Raw genomic sequence first — 22,521 nt, 5'->3', positions numbered from 1 at the left:
CTGGTCACCTCAGCTTAGATCCATCCCCCACATGAAAGAGCCTTCTGGCTATTGACTTGGTCCATGACTGACAAGAGTGACTTCTCTGATGTACATGATTTAAAAGGAATGGTAATGCTTATCAGCTTTGTTTCCTGGTTTTCCATTCACAAGATTGACTATATTCTTTGTAGCTAAAAGTTTTTTTCTTTGCTCCTTTGAAACATCTAATTATCATGATGTTCTGTCTAAGAGCTATCCAAATCAAGGCTTGTAATGAATGCACTATTATTCTCCACTATGGCAAGCATACATTTTGATTATGTTGATTATATCATTATTGTAAGCTATGATTATCAGTGGTTTTATTTGAAAGTATCTGAAGAACTGGGTTTGATTTCCTACTCCTCCACATGCAGACGGATGGGTGACCTTGGGTTAGTCAGTGCTCTTAGCCTCATCTACCTCACAGAGTGTTGTGGGGAGAGGAAGGGATTGTAAGCCACTTTCAGACTCCTTCGGGTAATATAAAGCAGAATATGAAAAACCCAGTTCTTATATTATTTTTCTGAAGAATTCTTATGAGCAACTCTTAAAATAGAGTTAAAAGAAATATTATTTGAGACAACTAACTTCACAATCCTGTTCTTATTATAGTGAAAAAAGTACACTTGCTGCTGCACAGGACTCAGTTGCAGGACTTGATGCTTAAAAGTCACCTGCCAGAGTGCTGTTTTATTTATTTAAAACATTGCTTTCAGTACTTTGCCCCATGATGCTCAATAGCTCATGCCCAAATTTATTTTACCTGCTACTTCCAGTAATATCTAATGGATGGTAGCTGTGTATCTGCTAACTCCTAGTATTGTGATGTTCCAACATTAAGATAATTGTTACTTTATAAAACATGCTTGCCAGCAAGAAACAATGTGGCATATTGTTATTAAACTGAAAATTGATTCAATATCATACTTTAGATGGGTTTGAAATTTTGAGGCATCCAGCTACCATGGTAATCTCACTCACCTGAACTATTTTGGCTCATGGTGAAGAGTAAAAAGGCAGAGATGAAAGCTCTCCTAAGTCGTCATGCAAAAACTGGCTAAGGTTCAGCAGTGGCGTGAAGAGACCACCTTACATGCTCAGAGGTATTTTGTAAATGTGAAAGGTTATAGTTATATACTGACTATAACTGCTATGTTGTTTTATTAATCTGTGCTCTATGCATCACCCCCAAACCATTCAGTCATCTAGCCCTTTCAGTTAATAGGCATATACAAATGGGGCTGATTTATAGTACTGCAGAATAAGGTGATACAGTGTGACACAATAGCCCTCATGTCCACAAACTTGATGTCCAGTGCAATACAAGAAAAACATTGTAGACCTATTGGCAAAATACCAGGACCTAAATGCGATTGATCTGCATACCTGTAGTATCAATTTGGCTACTTTTGTATTGTATGCTTCCTGTGCATAACTCTTTCATATGATAAATATGGTTCTCCACAAGCTACGGAGTGAATAGCACCATACAAGACAGATAAAACACTTGAATGGATTGGTTGAGATGAGAAGAAACCATTAGAAGGTCACATTCCTAAGTAGATTCTTGGCAAATATTGCAGTATTGCAAATATTGCAACTCCTTTGTTCCACATTGAAGCTATCATGCTTACAGACATGCGTAAATGGGCTGTAAACCAATTAGAGTCCAGTGGCACCTTTAAGTTTTATTCAAAGTATGAGCTTTTGTGTGCATGCACACTTCCTCAAATACAATTAATTTACTCACACACTTTGCCTATAAGCATGTACTGATTATTTACATTCCATGACATTGGATCTGAGGATATTTGTGTGCATACCTTGAATAAAACTTTGTTGGTCTTAAAGGTGCCACTGGACTCTAAATTTGTTCTGCTGCTTCAGACCAACACGGGTATGCACTTCAGGCGGCAAACCAGGAAAGGAGTAACAGAGATTAAATCTGAAGTGATGTGATCTAGTGTTTTCCAAACCACAGGTTTTCCAAACCAAGAGGAAACAGTCTCCAACTGGGCCCATCCTGTGTTGTCTGGATGGCAACGTAAGAGGCCATGCCCCCCCTTAAGAAAATTTCAGCAGAAACATGCCCTGCTGACATCCCACCCCTACCCCTAATGAGTCTGTAAGGTGGGGCTGGGAGTAGAACGAAGGGTGAAGTGTCTGGCCCAGCTCCTGCTGAAATTATGTGAGTTTTACATTGGTTCTGGTTGGCCCTTTAAATGGAGTCTGAAGTTTCAGCAGAATGTGCATGTAGCTTGGTGAACACAAGCAGAATGTTTCACTTTTTCTCGTTCATATCTACAAAAGAGAAATGCATAGCAAGTGCTGCATAATTACTTGAGAGAGGTGTTGGAGATTATGGAACTGCAATCCAGTATACATTGACTCAAACTCTTTTCCTCACATGATAATGTGTTTCCAGTCATATGTAACATTCAGAATTTCAAGGTGTACTCTTTCTACTATCACCAAAGGTTTGGAGGAAGTCAACACATTTTACCAGCTATAGATTTTTCAGCTTTTCCCTAACCATTCCCTAACAAATAAGAGCTCAAATATGTTACAATATAGTAAATGTTGCAGATCTTTATTGGAAATGCTGAAAACACACTTCAGATATGCAGAAATGGTACACTGGAGCAGCAAGAAAAACTACTGTGGCACTTTAGAGACTCATTGGTTTATTGCAGCATAAGGTTTTACAGGCAACAGCTACTCCAAATGAGGCAGGTAGTGGACTGATAAGGTGTTAGGTATATATACATATGAGCTGAGAAACACCAGAGAACAAACCAACAAGGTGAAAACAATACTGGAAATACAAAACACATCCTGATACAATGCATAACTTAAATTGCAGTATTAAACAATAATATACTGACATTGCATGGAGAAGAGGCCTGACACCAAATACAGAATTAGTAGGATTCAGACATCCAGAGCTGAACATACCCATCATAGGCACATACTCCTGAATATTACAGAATGGGCTCTGGAGATGAAATGAAATGGGCATCCTAAATTTAGGGCTTAGGCATGATTCTCCAGAATGTAGCTGGTAAAACTCATAAGTGGGTCAACATTTATTCTGCATCAATACCTCTTCCCACTAAATCCCATAGCAGCTGTGATGCTACTAGGATACCCATATGCAATTTTAAGTTGACTTCTATTGTTTTTAGGGCGTCATCATTATATTTATCATAACAGTAGATCTCTGGCAGAAGAGTACAAAATTGCACACATATAGGTTATGTTTACACCTATTTGTAAACAATCATTTATGTATAACTGTACAACTTTAATCAGGAAACTATTTTAGAGTCACCAATGGAATTGGAAAAGTGAATACCAAAATCACTGCAACCTGCTTGCTGGCCTTCCCTGTTACTTGCTTCACACCATATTCAGAATTCCTTTCCTAAAGTCATTCAAGACAACCACCTCACCCGTCTCTCTTCACTCTTCCCCTTTTACCTCACATACTTGTGTGGTCACAAGCTTATCTACCATCTTCCTTTTTCTCCTCCCACTTGTGCTTTCTGCCATCTTGTTTCCTAGAATAGTTTCTTTCTCCACCTTTCAACAAGTCAAACCACATCTTCCTTCTCCAAGACCTACTTTAACAAAACCTTTGCAAACAATCCCGGTCTTTTGTATGGGTTCCTCTGCTGCCACCTAACTCTCCTGAATATTTCTCAGTATTCATCATCAGTCCTCTCCACTATCCAAGTCTAGTTTTCTGGTGAGAGGCCACTCTTATCACTGACTTCCATAACAGTGCATTAAAATCATTACTATTGATCATGCTTTAATTATAAATTAAATACATGTAAAGATTCTCTTTTAAGAGCTGTGTACCTGGTATAATTTCCTTTGATGAAAATCATTACAGTAAATAGGACCAAACAAGTCACAAAACAAAATAAATTCTTCAAAATCCTATGAGAATTTTAATACACTTCATCCTGTACTAAAATGTATGACATTATAAAATGGTAATTTTCTTTTTAAAAATATCAAGTTTCTAACAGATTTGCATTTTTGACAGTTGGATGTTTTAAAGCATTGTAATTTTCAAAACTTCCTAGGAAGTGTACTTTATTCTGGAGAAAAATACCACAGTCATTTTCAAAATAGCTCATCCATAAATTATTTTTTATTTTTTATTAAATGAGTATGAGTAATTACTGTACTAATAGATATGTTCATTACATATCCTTTAGCGTGGCTTTCAACACCACTTGAAACGTGTAAATCGTCCTGAAGACGAATCAGTTTTCCAGTGCTTCGTGTTTAATACACAACTGCAAAGCCATTATAAATTACTGAAGAGGTATTTGGTTAAAAAATAAAATAAACCATACTGTTCATACCATAACAACATTCCTGCTACAAAGCAAGAGCTTTAATTCCTGTATTATCTATAATTTTAAAGTGTCATAGGTGTTGTTTATTTTATGGTAGAAGCATTTACTATTTTTAATATTAGGATTAAAATATCTCTTGGTAACAGGCATTTTTATTCAAAATTGTATTCTTTTGAAAACATGGAACTACATTCTACAATATTTTAATCAATAAAACCATGGACACACATAACAGGTGTTTATCTCTACGCTTACTGACATGGCAGTAAAAATTCTCAGATTAAGGCACTAAAAGCAACATCCATTAAAAGTCTAACAATAATTTACATTTCAAACAGTGCATATAGTGTGTGTGTGTCTCTAATCAGCACTTCAAATGGTTAATGCAATATGTAATACAACTTATAGAAACATCAGGTACCAAAATATGCTTCAGAACATGGTTGTTTAACAGTTAGTTTCTAATGCTTATAGAAGTAAAATTCTGTATGGCTTGGCAAAAATGCATATATATGCAATTATTCATTTTCTCCCCCTTTACAAATATGCAGAATCAGTAACCTGTTAAGCAGTATGCAAAATATTTAACGCTTTGAGCTGTTTCATAATCAAGGATTAACATCAATAACATTGCAGAAAAGGCACTGAAGTTCAAGTGATTATATACGGCTTCTTTTTCAAAGAAATGTCATTTTCTTCAGCACAACTTTAAGTCTTCTACAAGAAATTCAGTCTGAGAAGCCTCCTCCATCTACTCAATTCTGTGTATTCTTGATTAAAATACCCCTCCCACAGGGTAAACAACTCTTAATTCTCATCAATATGAGAAAAACCCATTGTGTTCCATCGTGATTGACAAGCTTTTTTTTAGAATTCAAAAAGGCAGCACTTTAACCTTATATTTAGCTAAGCTTTATTTGCTTTTACTTGCATTACACAGTAATAATTAATCTAATCTACCTTAAGGCAAACCCGCAATAAGACACCCTCAGCATGCTTTTTGTGCCAAAGCAAGGAGGAGAGAGAGTAATAGCAGTCTTAGCCCTGAAGTCTGTCATGAGGTGGGAGGGACAACCAGTCTGCATTGCTCTGAATGATAAAAGAAGTCCAACTTTCTCAGACTGCATCCTGCCAGATTCCATGGTGCACTGCACACACTGTTAGCTGGAATTTAAAAAAAAGAAGAGAAACATTTAGAATTGCTATATAATTTAATAGACTAACAATATTGTAGAATGTTTTGTGTTTGCAATGTTCCAATGTCCAATGCAATATTCCAACATCTAAAGATAAAGAGGCTATTTGAGCTATTTCCATATGTAAGTGAACATAGTCTTATGTAAACAAAGCTAATAACAATTTTATTTGTGTTGTCCGCCCTTTCCTACAGGTTCAGAACAAGCAACAGCAAATAGAACAAAACAAGCATTTAAGCAATAAATTATAAATAAAACATTAATTATATAATTATGTTTTAAACTTTATAAATATTAAAAGTCATCTTGTCATAGTTAGATTCAAGCAGATAGCCATGTTGGTCTGAAGCAGAACGAATTTTGAGTCCAGTAGCACCTTTTGTTAGTCTTAAACTCAAAATCCATCCTAGTTAAAAACCTTTAAGGGAGAAGGGTTGGTCAGAACTTGACTGGGTATCTTCAGGGAGTTCTAGGGATGTGTATGTTATTGTGTATATATAGAAGAAAAGTTTGTTCTTATATGCCGCTTTTCTCTACTAGGAGTCTCAAAGCAGCTTACAATCGCCTTCCCTTTCCTCTCTCTACAAGGTACCCTGTCAGGTAGGTGAGGCTGAGAGAGCCCTGATATCACTGCTCAGTCAGAACAGCTTTATCAGTGCTGTGGCAAGCCTAAGGTCACCCGGCTGGCTGCATGTGGGGGAGCGAGGAATCAGCAAGCTGCTTCTCACTTATGAACTGAACCTGATCATATATATATAACAATAATTCATTTCAGGAGTCCTTGTCAGCAAAACTAATTTTTTTGTTTCTGAAAATTATTTTCATAACCACTGTCTTCCATTTTTCGTGGAACTATGCTGTATCTGAAATAATCTGACATTAAAGTGAAACATATGATTGTTGGTTTAACAAAAATAATTGTTTTTAATATGCAGTATTATTTAATTATTTAGTAGATGAAACTTAGTTTATTACTACAGAATTTCAAAGTCTGATAAGAAATCTCCAATTAGTGGATCAATCTGGTATTTGGCAACTTGTCCATAGCATTATTTTTAGCCTCATCCTGACTTGGTTCTTAGTTAATTTCCGCTGGCCATGCCAAATAAGGATAGAGCATATACAAAAAGGATCAGACTCAAAAGTACTTCTTGGGATTGAAGGAAACTGGGGAAGTCAATAGTAATTAAATTCTAAAGTAATTACTAAGCTGTTTCAAAGAAGGTGAAGAAGAAATATATCTCTGAAATAGCTCATGGGGAGTATCTGATATTCCAACCCCTGATTCACCTGAACACGAATGGCCAAGGCAATGGGTAACTGGGAAGAAGCTACAAGCCTCATCTCCAAGCCCCGCAGTGGACAAAGACAGTGAAGGCCGCAGCAGGGCCGGACAAGCCTCACTCCCAAGCCCAGCAGAGGGTGAAAACACAGAGGCTGCAGCAGGCCAGGAGGTAGAGCAGGTAGAGCATCACTGACTCAGTCAGGGGCGGGGTTGAGGCTGTTAAGGAAGAGGAATCCACTGAACAAAGCAGACCTAAGAGGGGCAGTTGAAGAAGGGAAGAGAAGCCAGGTGAGCACATAAGGAGTTGGAAGGTGGTATTCCTGGGGAGGTTGGAGGGAATAAAAGGAAGCTCCAAGATTAGGTTAGGGAGGGGGAAAAAACAGGCAAAGACTTGTGGCACTAAGTGCAGTCTTTGGGCCTTAGAGTGGGTGTCAGTGCTGTTTTAAAAAACAAATGCTGTCAGTGGCTGTTGTTAGGCGAATACAACAGTATTGCTAGGAGGATGGAAAGAAGAATAATGTGGGGGGAAGAAGAGGAAATTAGGTGTCCCATGCAAGTTTTTGCAGGTTCTTATGTGTAATTGGGCCCAGCCCTGCAGTTAGTACCATGCAACTGAGACACAGTTTTTCCAGGTAGTGGATATCAGGGAGATAGGAAAGAAACTTGAAGATGAGGGCAAATGAAGGTAGGCTAGCTCATGGGTGGACCATACAGAAAGAAGCAAGAAAAGAGGGAGATGCTATAGGGGAATTCAGGTTTTCCCTTCTTTGCAGATTGCCCATTTGTTCCTTCTAATTCCCATAATACAGCTCCAAGACACTAAGACAACAGTAGCACAAGATCATCATCTGTTCTATCTAATCATTGTGCTAATATCCTGAGTCACCATAAAGTTGAAGTGCAGTTCCTCTTGGGAGTGTGTTTTTAGGTATAATTGCAAAAGAAGCCTGTTTTCAGCACATCAATGTAAGTAAAAATGAGGAAAAATGTAGTGCCTATTGAATAATTCCAGCTGAAGTCTCTTCCATGAAGCACCCATCCAATAAGAGGGAATGATGGATAGGAGGAATATGCAAATATGATTGCAGAAAAAACTAAAACTCTAAAAAGATCAGCTTCACCGAACACTCCCCCTCTCCCCCATCACAAGGTTATGGGGGTATTCATTGGAATATCACTGCAGAACCACCCTCCCTATGGCTGTCCCACTTCTGGAGTTCATGTCAATGGAATAATGTCTCACAAACATGGATGGAAATGACCAAGCTGCCACTCTGCAAATGTTCAGAAGATTGATCTTCAGGTGGAAGGCAGCCAGGGACATTTGACCCTCACTGAACAGGTTCTGAGTGGAAGTGAACATTTGACCCCTGCTTCCTGAAGGTGTCACCCATCTAGACAGCTTCAGCTGTGGTTGCCTTTTTGGGTTCTTTAAAGCAAATAAAAATATTCTCATCACAGATACCCCACACACACCAGAACTGCAAATCATCTATCAAATGTTTGTCCATAGCTCCTCTTGAATAGAAGTCCAAGATCTATTATGGGATGTCCCCCCGAGGTGAAAATTAGTTTTAGGTACTAAGTGGTTAGGGACCATTTGTGTTGTGTCCCTGTCTCCCGGCTCAAAGTGTCTGCTGTTACATTGTGCTGCCCTACTATGTGGATGGCTGATGGCCCAGCTTCAAATGTGTGCTGCCTCCTTGAAAAACACAGGGAAGCCTGTGCCACCTTGCTTGTTGACAAGAGAATTTCACTGACATATCTGAGGCCAGAAATAGACATTTTCCATGCAAAATAGCTGAATAAGGGGCAAAAGCATATCTAATGGCTCTGAGCTCTAATAGACTGATATGTAACTTAGCCTCCTCAACTGACATCTGCCCTCTTACATGTGAATGGGCCACAATATGCTCCCCCTTAAGAAGCATCAATGAACATTTCCATATTGTGTGTATGAACCTAAAAGGACCCTTCTAATAAATTCTTATTGTTACTCCACCAAGCCAATGCAATAAATGATTTTGGTATAGATAACTCTAGCCATTGCGGATTGGAGCCCTTACGAAATTCTCATAGAAACCAGTTCTGGATGGGTCTCAAGTGTGGCTTTGCATTCAGCACAACTGCTGTGGAGGAAGCCATTAGGCATACAAGTTTTTGAATGTGTACTGCCCTCTGAAATTTATTGTGGGAGAAACATCTAATGCAGTGGTCCCCAACTGCCGGACCGTGGCCCAGTGCCAGGCCGCGAAGACCCTGGCACCGGGCTGCGGCTCCCTCTCCCCACACCCCCCAGTAAGAAACTTCCCAGGCCGCAAGCAAATAGGCTGCAAAAGCGGCCAATTAGCTTGCGGCCTGGCAAGCTTCTTTGTGTGTGTGTGTGTGTGGGTGTGTGTGTGTGTGTGTGTGGGTGAAACAGGGCTGCGCATGCGCGTTTGCGCCACACGTGGCCATAAACGCGCATGTGCAGCACTCCTGTGCATGCGCGGCTGGGTCACGCATGCGCGTTTGCGCCACGCGTGGCCGGGCGATTGCCCTCCCTGCCGCCGCCGGTCCGCAGCCTCAAGAAGGTTGCGGACCACTGATCTAATGGGCTTCTGAATAGCTTGTGCCACTGGCACTGGTAAATAGGTCCTGTGGGAAAGTGAATTATTTATTTATTTATTTATTTATTTATTTATTTATTTATTTATTTATTTTATTTTATTTGTATGACCGCCGCTCTCGGAAACCGGCTCGCGGCGGTTCACAATGTTTCAATACAAATACAATATATTAACCATTAAAATTCCCCATTAAAACCCCATTAAAATAATGACTGAGTCACAATGATGGCGATTAAAAAACTATTCCCGTACAGGCACACTGGATGAGCAGAAGGGAACGGATGGATAATTGGGCATAGGGTGGAACAATCTGGGGAACCAGGTCAGTCTAGTACTGGCCTCCCCCCTCCGGGGAGAGGGGTCCGATCTTAGCCCCGGGCCATCACCCGGCCTTAGACAAACGCCTGGCGGAAGAGCTCCGTTTTGCAGGCTCTGCGGAACTCAGAGAGCTCCGACAGGGCCCGCAGCTCTTCAGGGAGCTCGTTCCACCAGGTAGGGGCCAGGACCGAAAAGGCCCTGGCCCTTGTCGAGGCCAGGCGTGCCTCCCGGGGTCCTGGGATCATCAGCAAATTCTTACCCGCAGAGAGAAGTACCCTGCGGGGGGCATAAGGAGATAGGCGGTCCCTCAAGTATGCAGGACCCAAGCCGCGTATAGTCTTGAAGGTTAGTACCAAAACCTTGAACCTAATCCGGAAACAAACTGGCAACCAGTGCAGCTGCTTCAGCAGAGGCTGAACATGGGACCTCCAAGATGATTTAGTGAGGACCCGTGCAGCTGCATTCTGTACCAGCTGTAACTTCCGGGTTAGAGACAAGGGTAGGCCCGCGTAGAGCGAGTTACAGAAGTCTAATCTAGAAGTAACCGTTGCATGGATCACAGTGGCCAGGTGTTCCGGGGGCAGGTAGGGCGCTAGTAGCCGAGCTTGGCGTAGATGGAGAAACGCCGTCCGAGCTACCTTAGTGACCTGGGCCTCCATGGAAAGTGAGGTATCCAGAATCACTCCCAAATTCCTGGCTTGGGGCACAGATGACAATTGTACCCCGTCCAGGCAGGGAAGACGCACTTCCTGTTCCTGCTCCCTTCGGCCTAGCCAAAGGACCTCCGTCTTGGAGGGGTTGAGTCTCAGGCGGCTCCTCCTGATCCATCCAGCCACTGCTTCCAAACAACTGGCGAATTTTTCTGGGGGGAGATCTGGCCGGCCATCCATCAAGAGATAGAGCTGGGTATCATCAGCGTACTGATGACACCCAAGCCCATAACTCCGTACCAGCTAAGCCAGGGGACGCATATAGATGTTAAATAACGTGGGGGAGAGCACCGCTCCCTGTGGCACCCCACATGGGAGTGCAAAGGAGTCGGATAACTCCTCCCCCACAGCGATCCTCTGTGACCTGTTCTCTAGAAAGGAGGATAGCCATTTAAGAGCCACCCTTCCAATCCCAGTATCAGCGAGGCGGTGAACCAAGAGCTCGTGGTCAACCACATCAAATGCGGCTGACAGGTCTAATAGCACGAGAATGGCCGACCCGCCCCGGTCTAGCTGGCGCCGGAGATCATCTGTCAGGGCGACCAGCACGGTCTCCACCCCATGGCCAGGACGGAAGCCAGACTGGTATGGGCCGAAGTTTCCTCCAAAAATGCTAGGAGCTGGTCCTCGGCGGCCCTCTCAACCACCTTGCCCAGGAATGCAAGATGCGATACCGGGCGGTAGCTGGCAGGGTCCCGCGGATTCAGCGACGGTTTTTTCAGAAGAGGGCAAACCACTGCCTCCTTGAGCCGCTGAGGGAATTCTCCCGATGTAAGGGAGAGGTTTATAATCTCCCTCAGGGGAACACCTATCCGTGGGTCGCTGGTCTTAAGCAACCACGACGGACAGGGATCAAGGGGGCAAGTGGTCGCCCTCACTGACCCTAGCAATTTGTCCACTTCGGATAAAGAGAGCCGCCTGAAGCCATCAAACCTGATCCCCCGTAACGGCCACGGAGCTTCTAGTTCACAAACTGTATCAACTGTGGCAGTAAGGTCACGACGGAGCGACAAGATCTTATCCGCAAAATAGCTCGCAAAAGCCTCGCAGCCAAGTTCCAATTGTCTACTATTTTGGTGCCCTCCTTCGAGGGCAGTAAGGGTCCGAACTACCCTAAATAATTGGGCTGGGCGAGAGCTAGCGGACGCGATTTCCGCAGCAAAGTAGTCACACTTTGCCGCTTTCACCGCCATCTCATACGCCCTCATAAGCATCAGAGGTGAGACAAGTCAGGCAAAGTATTCAAAAGAATTACCATATTTTATTATTTGAAGGACTCAAGAACAATGGGTAATTAACAAACTTTGCTTACCTGTTGCTAACACTAGCCTGCATTCCTAGTCATGGCAGTCTTTTATATGCTGCTCCCTAGATGATTGGACTCCCCCTCTTTACTTCTGTTTTGAATTTTGACATTTGGATTGTTGCTGGAAACAAAATGAGAGCTGGTATCTGTACAGCCTGCTATAGGAGTATATTGCTGACCATATCTAGAGAGCTTGAGGCCAGTGGAGTGATATTCAGTCATTTTGCTGTCATTCTTCCAAATCCTGGCTAGGACAGAGTCAGTCTGTTCATAGTGTCTTCCCTTCAAAGAAGAGATCCTTGATTCTTGCTCTAGAATTGGGAGGAAGAGCTGATGCCCTCAATCACGAAGGATGGCACCTGATTTTAGCCAACCACATGGGCTTGCTGTGTGGTGAGATGCATCAAACTGTTGCTTCCCTAATTTGAAGCCTTCTGTTTGAAGCACTTTTGCTAAGGTCTTCTTATCCTCTGATAGGGCATCTATACACTGGGCCATTCTTTCCAAGGAAATTTTTTGGTATCTGCCCTTTATTGAGGTGAAATTAGTGATGCACAGTCTCAGAGCCCAATATGAGTATGCCTTCCTCCCAGAATGTCTAGTTTTTTACCCTCTGGAGCCCATTATGCACAGCCGCCAAAACGGCGATTTCGGGTCACATGGAAAACGCGGAGGGGGAAGACGCGACGCACACCGGTTATGCACGGTTTGGGGCGCAACGGCATCAAAACCCAGAGTAACCAATTATGCAAGCGGTGATCCTGGCGCCGTTTCTGGTTGCGCCCCGGTCACCCGGAAGCTGCGCTTTCTTCCGCGTTTCGCTAACGCGGCTTTTTCAGCAGCATGCACCGAAGCTGTGGCCGGTTGCAGCCGGCACCGTGCGTTATTGGTGATTTTAGTCACCGCCATTCCACCCCGAATGTTTCCTCCCGTGCATAATGGGTCTAAGTTAGAGGAATGAGAAAGGATATAGCAGTTAAGCGCGAGGTAATGCTGAGTCTCAACGTGTCAGTGATCCCTGATGGAACTGTCAAGGTGAGTCCAACCGGTAACACAGGAGAAGCCCAGATTCAAGTTGGAGAAGGAGACCGGAGCCAAGCTAGAGAGCAGTGTGAAGAGGGAAATTTGTTTCAGGATGGCAATTTAGTAGAGAGTTGATCCTGAACCAGCATGGTTTAACTTCTTTTTTTGCCTTTTTGGTTGGGGGCTCTGAAGCAGCTCTCTGAGAAAACAAAGCTCTCTCAGTTAGGGACCAACAAAGGGGAAGAGGCCCTCTTTTGAGGGACTTCAATAAACTTAGTGGGAATACCTAAGGATTTCTTCCCTAGTGCTGCTTTTAAGGCAAGCTGCCTGTTGTTGCCTAGCCTTCAATGAAAATAAGCAACAAGTCTGGCAGGTCATCATGTTATACCCCTCACCCAAACACATGACGAAGTCTGAAGGCTATCATTCTGAACTGTTTTAGTATCTTTGTATTGAAGGAAGAAACTTGGTGACCAGTCAGTTATGGGATGCTGAAATAGAAATTTTTACCCTTCCTCCCTTATCCTGTAAAAATAGTCAATTATCTTTGTGGATGCTGGCCCAGAAACAGGCCTTGTCCATCCATATGAGGTTATGTCCAAGATGCCATGCACCATGGGTAAGATTAGAGGGCCCAAGTCTGAAATGTACAGCACATTCATTATCAGATCTGAAGATCTCTGCTCTGACAAAGTCTAGCAAAACTCGAGCACCTTCACCATTTTGATGAGCTGTTCTGAAAACTTTGGACCCTCAGCTGGTGAGACTGGGGAAAGATCCCCCAGGGTGTTGTTGGGTGAAGGGAGTAAATTGCACTCAGATTCTTCCTTGGAGTCACACTCGCAACTCTGGCACTTCTTTGAAGGAGCCATTCTTAAACTCTCCTCACCTCCTCTTTTTTTTGGGGGGGGGAGCATTTAGGCCTGGAACACGACAAAATGCCTCAGAAACTGTAAGATATCCTCTCTCCACGAGGACACAAAAAGATCTGATAGAAGAGATTTCCTTGCCTCCAATATGTGACTGAGAAAGTGACTCAGGTTCTAGCTCATGATGGAGAGGAGATGGAGCAGTCAAAGTCAATCTTTCCTAAAGGATTTGAGAATCTATGCTCTGTGGCTAAGAAGCTACAAAGATGAAGAAGGATTTTATAAGAATGGGTTGAATTTTCTTAAAATATTACACATGAAAACGTACTGTCATGGAATGACTTTCACCATCATAATTTTAGCATTTATAGAATGCTTTATAATATTCAAAGCTTTATAGAACAGTTTACCTAAGCCATGTAGTATGTTCATGAAAGAAGTAAGATTCAAACTTTGGATATCCTAGTGTGTACCTCAGTCAGCATGCTGCTAACTTTAGTTTAAAAGTAAGAAATATGGACAATACTGAATCCAAAACATCATGGTGAGCCCAGAAAATTAGCTAAGGCACACATCTAGTCAGTGCCTTGGTAAAACACCTGCTACTCCCCTCTGAAAACCCAAAATGTGTTTAATATTTAGCAAGTATTTGTTGTTGCTGAATGTTAACCTTTCTCGGATTAGGCTAAATCAAGAATAATGACTATACCTTCACCATAAAACAGGCAAACAACTAGAAAGAATGGACATCACCATGGCATAGTCTAAATAGAAGAATGAAGACTGTAGCAAGGATACGTATACTGTTTTGTTAAAACAAACAGTATCAAGAGGTGAAAGTAGAAGGTTAAGAAAGATTCTAAGCGTGTGATCCACTCTGGATCAAAAAGTAATGGTTCTTCAAAATGATGAGAAATAATAGTGGGTTTCTTATTCTAAGCAGCAGCTTCTTCATTATTAGAAGAGAAATCTGCTTTTTTTTTTTAGTAATGTCACATGACAAAACTGCCACTGGGTTTAAAAGCAAAAGCTACTCACCAATAACTGGAGTTTTCTGAATGGGTAATGTCCCCCATAGATCCATACTCCTTTGACCTATTAAAATTTAGAAATTAGCATTTCACTATAATGTGTGTGTGTGTGTGTGTGTGTTGAGTGTCAACTGTACACACTCTGCATGATAAAAAGGTGATCTAAGAAGAGTGACCTTAATGCAAGTATTTTTTTTTAAATCAAGACCTAGTTTAAAATCTCACTTAAAGGACAGTGGGAACAAGAAGCAATGATCTGTTTTGGGACAAAAAAGGAAACAGCCTTTTTTTCTTTATATAGAAATATAGTGCTATTGTAATTTTAAAATGCTAACACCAGAGATGATACTCAGATGCATGACTGAATAGCTCCCCACCCCCAAACCTTTGCTGTTTTTTTAAAATAAACACGAGAAAGTAATCTAAAATATTTGAAACTAGCTTCAAAACTGTTCATAAGCAGCCCTCCCTCCCCCCCGCAGCAAGGCTGCCCTCCCTGGGTCCGGCGTGAGACCCATCCCGGCACCCCCCCCCCCCGGAACGATTGCAGCAAGTATGGCCACTCTAACAACCTTATTTACTACTGCCTTGAAATATACACAATTTATGAAAGTTAGCTCCCAATATCTACATAATTAAATGTCAGTCCATCTAAGCAGGTTTATGGTTATTTAAATGCTAGAAGTAAGCTTAAGATCAAAGCACCATAACTTAGCTTGTTAGTTATTGTGCATGTTTTAAAGTTTAAAAACAACACGGAAATTCCATTACAAAATATACTTCTGATGCCACCTTGGACTCTAATTTTTGCATCCAGGGGAATTGTTTCAGCTGTTGCCTCTAGGCTAAGGTGACCAGATTTTAACGTTGGTAAAGCAGGACACCATTGTCCGGTGGCAGGGGGTTCTTGATTAAAAATTAGGTCTATATGGAGCAACAAAAATTTTCATAGAACACATAGAACGCAAAAATAGTATTGTAGTATATGTATTTTAATTTCAACATAAGTACAATTTGCCAGGTGCCCCCAGATGTCCCTCCAAAAGTGGGACAATCTGGTCACCTTACTCTAGGCGGATGTTATGGCTACACGCATGAGCTACAGACAACCAATCTAAATTATCTGTTACTTCTTCCCCCTTTTAGGTAGGAAGAATATTCTGATTGAGACCAAAGATTCAAAAAACCAAGTTTCCCGAGATGTTAGGAAAGGCACAAACCATAGATCATCTCAGAGTTTTCTCTTTCTTTTCCTTTCACTCATATTAAGATTCAGCTCAGATAATAGATGGAAGTATAACAGACTGTCCTTTCACAGAGGATTGTCTTCCTCTTACAGGTTCAGCAAACAAGGCAAAAACAGATAGAGCAAGCCCGACCCAGACACAAAACAAAATAGGTCATGACTCACAGGAAATCCCAATGAGTGGGCATCTAGCCCTTTACAACGTTTAGGCCATAAATTCTATTGGCTCCATATTGGCCTTGAAGACCCTGATTCCGATTCTGCAAATGGTATATATGGCTCTTCATATCACTTCAGATCATCTTCGTTAAGGACCCATTTGGCACCCAAATATCAAATTGGCTGTGCTCAACCACTCAGAAGCTGAATTCTCCTGAATAAGGGCTACAGCTCAGGAAGCGACAGATACTATCCTTGTTTCCAGAAAGCACTCTACAACAGTGGTCCCCGACCCCCGGTCCCGGTCCGTAGATCAGTCAGTACTGGGCCACGGCTCCTCCTGGTCCTCCTCCCCAGCTGCTGCTTCGGGGGCTGCCCTGCCACTCTGCCGCCAGCTCACCTTTTGTGCTCTCCAGCGGCTGCCATGGCTGGGGCTCTTCCTCAGTGTTGCACTGCGCAGTTGCTGCTGGCAGCACCCCCCAGCGGGCAGCAGGAAGTCAGAGGTGGGAAAGCAAGTGGAGCAGGGGCTCAGGTGGCAGTGGCAACGTCCCTCAGCAAAAGACTACCCACCTGGCCTCAATAAAATTGTAAAGCGTTGACCACTGCTCTACAACATGTATCTATAAATGGAAAGTGTTTCTTTGATGGTGTATATCTATATCCTGGAATTGGAGGCATTCTGAGTTTTTTACAAGGTCTTCAACCTGCAACTCTCCACAGATGAATGACATCCTTCATCATAGTCATTCCATTTATCACCCCCTCCCCACCCAGGTCGTAAGCCAAGGTATTAAACCAGCCAAAACCCACTGTTTGTTCTACCCCTTTGTTTCTTTTTTCTATCATTCCCAGTTTTCCTGCCCATACCGGTTACAGCTGCAGCAGAGGGATTTTGACCGCCATCTTGATTTTATTGGGTTGGGAGAGGGGGGGGGGGTTAATTGTATTATTGTGATGTTAGATGTTTTAAATAGTTTTATGGTTGATTTTTTATTGTCTTATGTTGTGAACCGCCGTGAGCCTCCTTTTGCAGGGAGCGGCGGTATATAAATTTAATTATAAATAAATAAATAACCAGGGTATCCCAATATCTAGACATCACCACATTGCTAGGTTTCTGAAAGATATGGCAAATCAAACTGCATAGATAGCACTACGTGGAATTTGCACGTAGCGCTATCAGCTCTCAGCATTGTTCAAACCTGTGAGGGAAATATCCTTGAAATACTTACAGATGAAAACTCGCTTCTTGGCAGCAATTATATCAGATAGGAGTGAATCAGAGTTAAGAGTTTTGTCTGTTAAGAAGGAAATTTGTGTGTTCCATAAAGATAAAGTGGTCCTTAGAACAGACGTGGCCTTTTGCCCTAAGGTCAGGTCAACATTTCACCTATCACAAGAGATTAATCTACCCTCATTTTGTTCCTCTCCCAAACACCCAAAGAAGAAACAATGTCATAAACTAGACATTAGAAGGTCTTTTAAAGCGTTTATCACCAGAATGCAGTTATTTAAGAAGGCAGACTCTGTTCACAGCAGTCTACCGTCTTAATATGGGGCCTAAAATGTCAAGTTTCCATAAACTGATACCTGAAAGCCTGTATAACTGAGGCATAGAAAGCTAAGAAACAGGTAGTTCCACAAGACACTGAGGTACTCAAGGAGTGCAGCTTCCAATGCAGCCTTTGTCAACTTGGCTTTGGTCAAAGGGTTTGCAAGGTGGTCATCTATCGCCATGTTTCTACACCACTACAGGTTGAATGAATATAATTCTGCAGATGCTGCCTCAGCAGAAAGGTTCTGCAGCACATGGTGGATCAAGACAACAACCAACCATGGGAATATAGCCATTGCTTTGGAAGGTGCCAACACAGATGTCCTCCTGTTCAGTGGGAGAACGACCATTGGTTACTCACCATGAAGGGTCCTTCTTCTATAGAAGGCAATCTGATCCCATCACGGGCCATCACAACAATCAATAACATGTGGTGAATTATTAAAGGTAAAGGTATTCCCTGTGCAAGCACCAAGTCATGTCTGACCCTTGGGGTGACACCCTCTAGCGTTTTCATGGCAGATTCAATACGGGGTGGTTTGCCAGTGCCTTCCCCAGTCATTGTGAATTATTAGATGACTTTTAAAATGTTTATATTTAGAAGAGTTGGCTTTTATACCCCTTCTCACTGCCTTAAGGAGTCTCAAAGTGACTTACAATCACCTTCCCTTCCTCCCCCACAACAGACACCCTGTGAGATAGATTAAGTTGAGACAGCCCTGATATTGCTGCTCAATCAGAACAGCCCTATCAGGGCTGTGATGAGCCCATGGTCACCCAGCTGGTTGCATGTGAAGGAGCGGGAATCAAACCTGTTGGTGTCCCAAAACAGGAGGAGGGGCAGTTCCTAGTAGAGAAACAACAAGGGGAAAAATAATTTTGTTTCTGCATCCCTAGCAACCACTCAGAACCACATGACATAGATGTCCTCCTGTACTCAGAAGACAAGGACCCTTCACGGTGTTAATCTGTTATAGTCATGATCGAAAGCTCTCACTGAAGTTAATAAACAGGACAATACCAATGAGTGATTGCCTTACAGTCACTTGGTAGATAGTTATTAATTACAAAAAATCACAGAGTTGGAAGGGGCCATACAGGCCATCTAGTCCAACCCCCTGCTAAATGCAGGATCATCCTAAAGCATCCAGGATAAGTATCTGTCCAGCCGCTTCTTGAAGACTGTCAGTGAGAAGGAACTCACCACCTCCTTAGTCAGCAATTCCATGGCTGAACTACTCTGTGAATTTTTCCCCCTTATACCTAGCCAATATTGTTCTCCACGTAGTTTAAACCCATTACTACAAATCCTATCCTCTGCTGCCAATAGGAACCTTTCCTTGCTGTCTTCTAAATCAGTGGTCCCCAACCCCCGGTCCAGGGACCGGGACCAGTCCGTGGATCAGTCAGTACCGGGCCGTGGCTCTTCCTTGTCCTTCTCCCTGGCTGCTGCCTCGGGGGCAGTCCTACCACTCTGCCACCGGCTCACTTTTGGTGATCTCCAGTGACCACCATGGCTGGGGCTCCCCCTCAGCATGGCACTGCGCAGCTGCTGCTGACAGCACCCCCCAGCAGATGGCAAGAAGTCAGGGGCACCGTTGGGAAAGTAAGTGGAGCAGGGGCTCTGGCGGCGGCAGCAACATCCCTCAGCAAAAGGCTACCCCCCCCTCCAGGCCTTGGTAAAATTGTCAAGCTTTGACCGGTCCCCAGTGATAAAAAGGTTGGGGATCACTGTTCTAAATTACAACTTTTCAAATACTTGAACAGTTGGTTTTATACCCCAATTTTCACCACATGGTCTCAAAGTGGCTTCCCCACAACAGACATCCTATGAGGTAGGTAGGGCTGAAAGAGTTCTGACTACTCTGTGAGAATAGCACTATCAGGACTATCAGGACTGGATGTGGAGGAGAGGGGAATGAAACTTGGCTTGCCAGATTAGAAGCTGCTTCTCTTAACCACTACACCAAGTAAATATATTTATTTATAAATTAGCAAGAAAGCCCATTGCAAGCAGGAATGTGCAGGGGACACCAGGAGGCGCAAATCTCTCTCTCTTTATCTTCCTCTTGCTGCGTGTCTCTCGGTGTGCCTTGCAGCAGAATGCATAGCAGGTAATTAGGGCTGGTTTGGGGCAGCTCTGTCTGTTTCTCCCTCCTTCTGTCGCAGCAGTAGCGACTCTCACTGTGTCTCTGTCAGCAGCTTGGGGCAGCTCTCTGTGTCTCTCTCTGCCTCCCTCGCAGCAGGAGTAATAGGAGGGAATGAGGGCTCGTGTTCGGTCTGGCACGGCTTTGTGTGTCTCTGTCTCTGGCGTGTCTGAGAGGAATGTGGCTAGTGTCCAGGGAGGGAGGGCGGGAGCTGGAGGGGCAGGGCCAATCAGGGTGCAGCCAGCGTTGCTGGCTGCACCCTGATTGGCCCTATCCTAACTTAGACAGCCGGACACGTTCCACCCCACAGCCTGTTTCACAAATATATAGAGGAACCATAGATGGATAAGGATATATTAATAATTTACAACAAAAAAAACAAATACACGATTGGTTAATCAAAGATTTATATAATGGGTTACACTAAGCTTTGTGAACCTCCTGAAGGCGGTTGGAGATTTTCTGGTATTACAACTAATCCTCAGGCCTCAGATATCAATTCAGATGGAAAAAATGAGGTCTAGCTTCTTTGGAAGGTAGACCCTATGGCATTATACCTATCTGGCTAGCATTACTATATGCATAGCAATGACAGCAGTAGTAATTGTAACAAATTCATTCATATGTATGTATGTATGTATGTATGTACGTACGTACGTACGTACGTACGTACGTACGTACGTACGTATGAAACAAAGAATTATAGAAGTATATATTTTTGGAATTCTCAATATACAATTGAGAAGTTTATTTAAAATATATCTGCTGAAAAACAATTTGTATTAGAAATGTGAACTGTTTTGATAAAAGCTACAAGAATTAGTTTGTAGTACTTGACTAAATGAAAATTTTGCTGAAGAAGAACAGACCTTGTATAAAATGTCTTTAACCTGGAAATAGGCCATATTCAGATGTCATGACAAACCAACTGTAGTTTTTTCTTAAACTCAAGTATTACCTTTCATTTGGACAGATAACAACTGAAGGCTTCCTGGGTTGTTAATTCCTGAATCAAGTTCTCAATTTACTGTGAGGTCTGAACTGAGATGCCTGAACAAATTAGCATCCGTTCCTTCCCCACAAACTGAGATTTAAGCCTTCAATTTAATATCTATCTATCTATCTATCTATCTATCTATCTATCTATCTATCTATCTATCTATCTATCTATCTATCTATCTATCTATCTATCTATCTATCTATCTATCTATCTATCTATCTATCTATCTATCTATCTATCTATCTATCGCCCTCCCTGGAGGCTCAGGGCAGTTTACATAAGAACAAACAACAATACATAAAACAGTCTATAAACATGTGAATGACCTTACAGTAATAATAACTAATAGTTTTAACCATATAACAATATAACAGTATAAACAATATAAACAATACAACAGTGCAACAATGCAAACAGGTCTAAAATCCCAGTCTGTAGGGAGGAAGCAAATACCAGTTTATCCAGGTGTTTGCATTTGGATGTCATACTGAACTGGAGTTTGAGTCAAGGCTTTAAAGACCAGGAATCTTCTAAGCACAATGAGAGCACGGAGCAAGCTCAGCTACCACTTTTGTTTATGCCACCATCATTAAATAGGGGTTTGTCATGATAGGTGAATAATAATAAGCCTGAAAAAACGCATACCTTTTCCTATTAAAAAAAGATCACATTTTAGTTCATTCACATCTCACCTAGCTTTTCCAGAAGCATTCTTAACTTTTCTGAATGACTGATTGGCTGAGGATCTTGTAGAAAGAGTTCTGGGAGAAGCACGAATAAAACTAGATGGTGGTGTCTTGGGGATCTTCTTTACTAAATGAGAAACCCATTTCTTTTGCTCTTCTTGACAAGATGCCAATAATAACATATCTCTTGCAGAAGTAACATCATAACTCACTGTTAATTAAAGGAAAGAATATTACAATTAAATGAAAAAATATAACGACCACCTTCACCATCACTTTTGATCAAGTATTTAAAAACAGCCACAATATACTGCAGCTTTTTTCAACCATTTGACTGTGGAGGAACTCATGAAACATTTTTCAGGTTTCAACCCTGAAAGTGGTGGCATGTCCCTTCAGAGCAGTGGCCGTGGAAGTAAGAGGAGGGAGCCAGCAAATCAATCAATTGAACATTTAATGTTTCCATTGTGGAAAAGGGATTAGTCCCCTAGAACAATAGGGGAAGTGGGCTCCACTAACGTCTAGTGATGTCAGAAGTTCTGGGAAAGGCCGCATAGCCACTGGGAAGCTCTCATGTAACCCCACAGTTCCACGGAACACTGGTTGTGAATCCCTGATATCATCTATGGAAATGCAACATATTTTCTAAATATATAACTACCGGATGTGTTACAAGCAGTAGTAGTTGCGCTGTATTTTTTTATAACCTTGGGTAGTTAAACTGGTGGCAAGGTTTGTCTATGTTAAAAACAAAGGCATAACTCAACTGTATGTCAAAGTCAGACTGAGTTAGTTTCTACACAGGACTCCTGTGTGTGTAGACAGAGGAAGGAGATACAAGCATGAGCCCACCAACAAGTCATTTTTATATATTTGCTATTTTATGCTAACAGTTTGTAAAAATGGGATTTTAATTTTAGTATAAGATTCTGAATACACTACTGTTGTTTGCATCAAGGACTTCAAAAATGCAATACTAGAAAT

At 42.2% G+C, this 22,521-nt stretch overlaps 1 protein-coding gene across 3 annotated transcripts in view; it reads right to left on the bottom strand.

The window, feature by feature from the left end:
* Positions 1 to 2,691: 2,691 nt before the first annotated feature.
* The window catches only part of ROCK1 (Rho associated coiled-coil containing protein kinase 1), a 91,555-nt gene continuing 71,725 nt past the window's right edge, over positions 2,692 to 22,521 (bottom strand). Inside the window, exons 32-34 of one of the 3 annotated variants that reach the window (XM_077352638.1) lie at positions 21,544 to 21,748; positions 14,752 to 14,808; positions 2,692 to 5,561 (exon numbers count right to left, since the gene is read on the bottom strand). In XM_077352638.1, coding sequence (XP_077208753.1) covers positions 5,558 to 5,561; positions 14,752 to 14,808; positions 21,544 to 21,748 — 266 coding nt within the window. In that variant the 3' untranslated portion in view covers positions 2,692 to 5,557. Of the gene's footprint in view, positions 5,562 to 11,854; positions 11,943 to 14,751; positions 14,809 to 21,543; positions 21,749 to 22,521 lie in introns of those variants that run through there. The other 2 variants (XM_077352637.1, XM_077352639.1) reach the window with 2 other exon arrangements.

This window comes from Paroedura picta, chromosome 9 (genome assembly GCF_049243985.1).
Source record: "Paroedura picta isolate Pp20150507F chromosome 9, Ppicta_v3.0, whole genome shotgun sequence".
NCBI classification, from domain to species: Eukaryota; Metazoa; Chordata; class Lepidosauria; order Squamata; family Gekkonidae; genus Paroedura; species Paroedura picta.
Note: the sequence above shows the minus strand (reverse complement) of the source record. Positions and strands in the feature narration are given on the sequence as shown.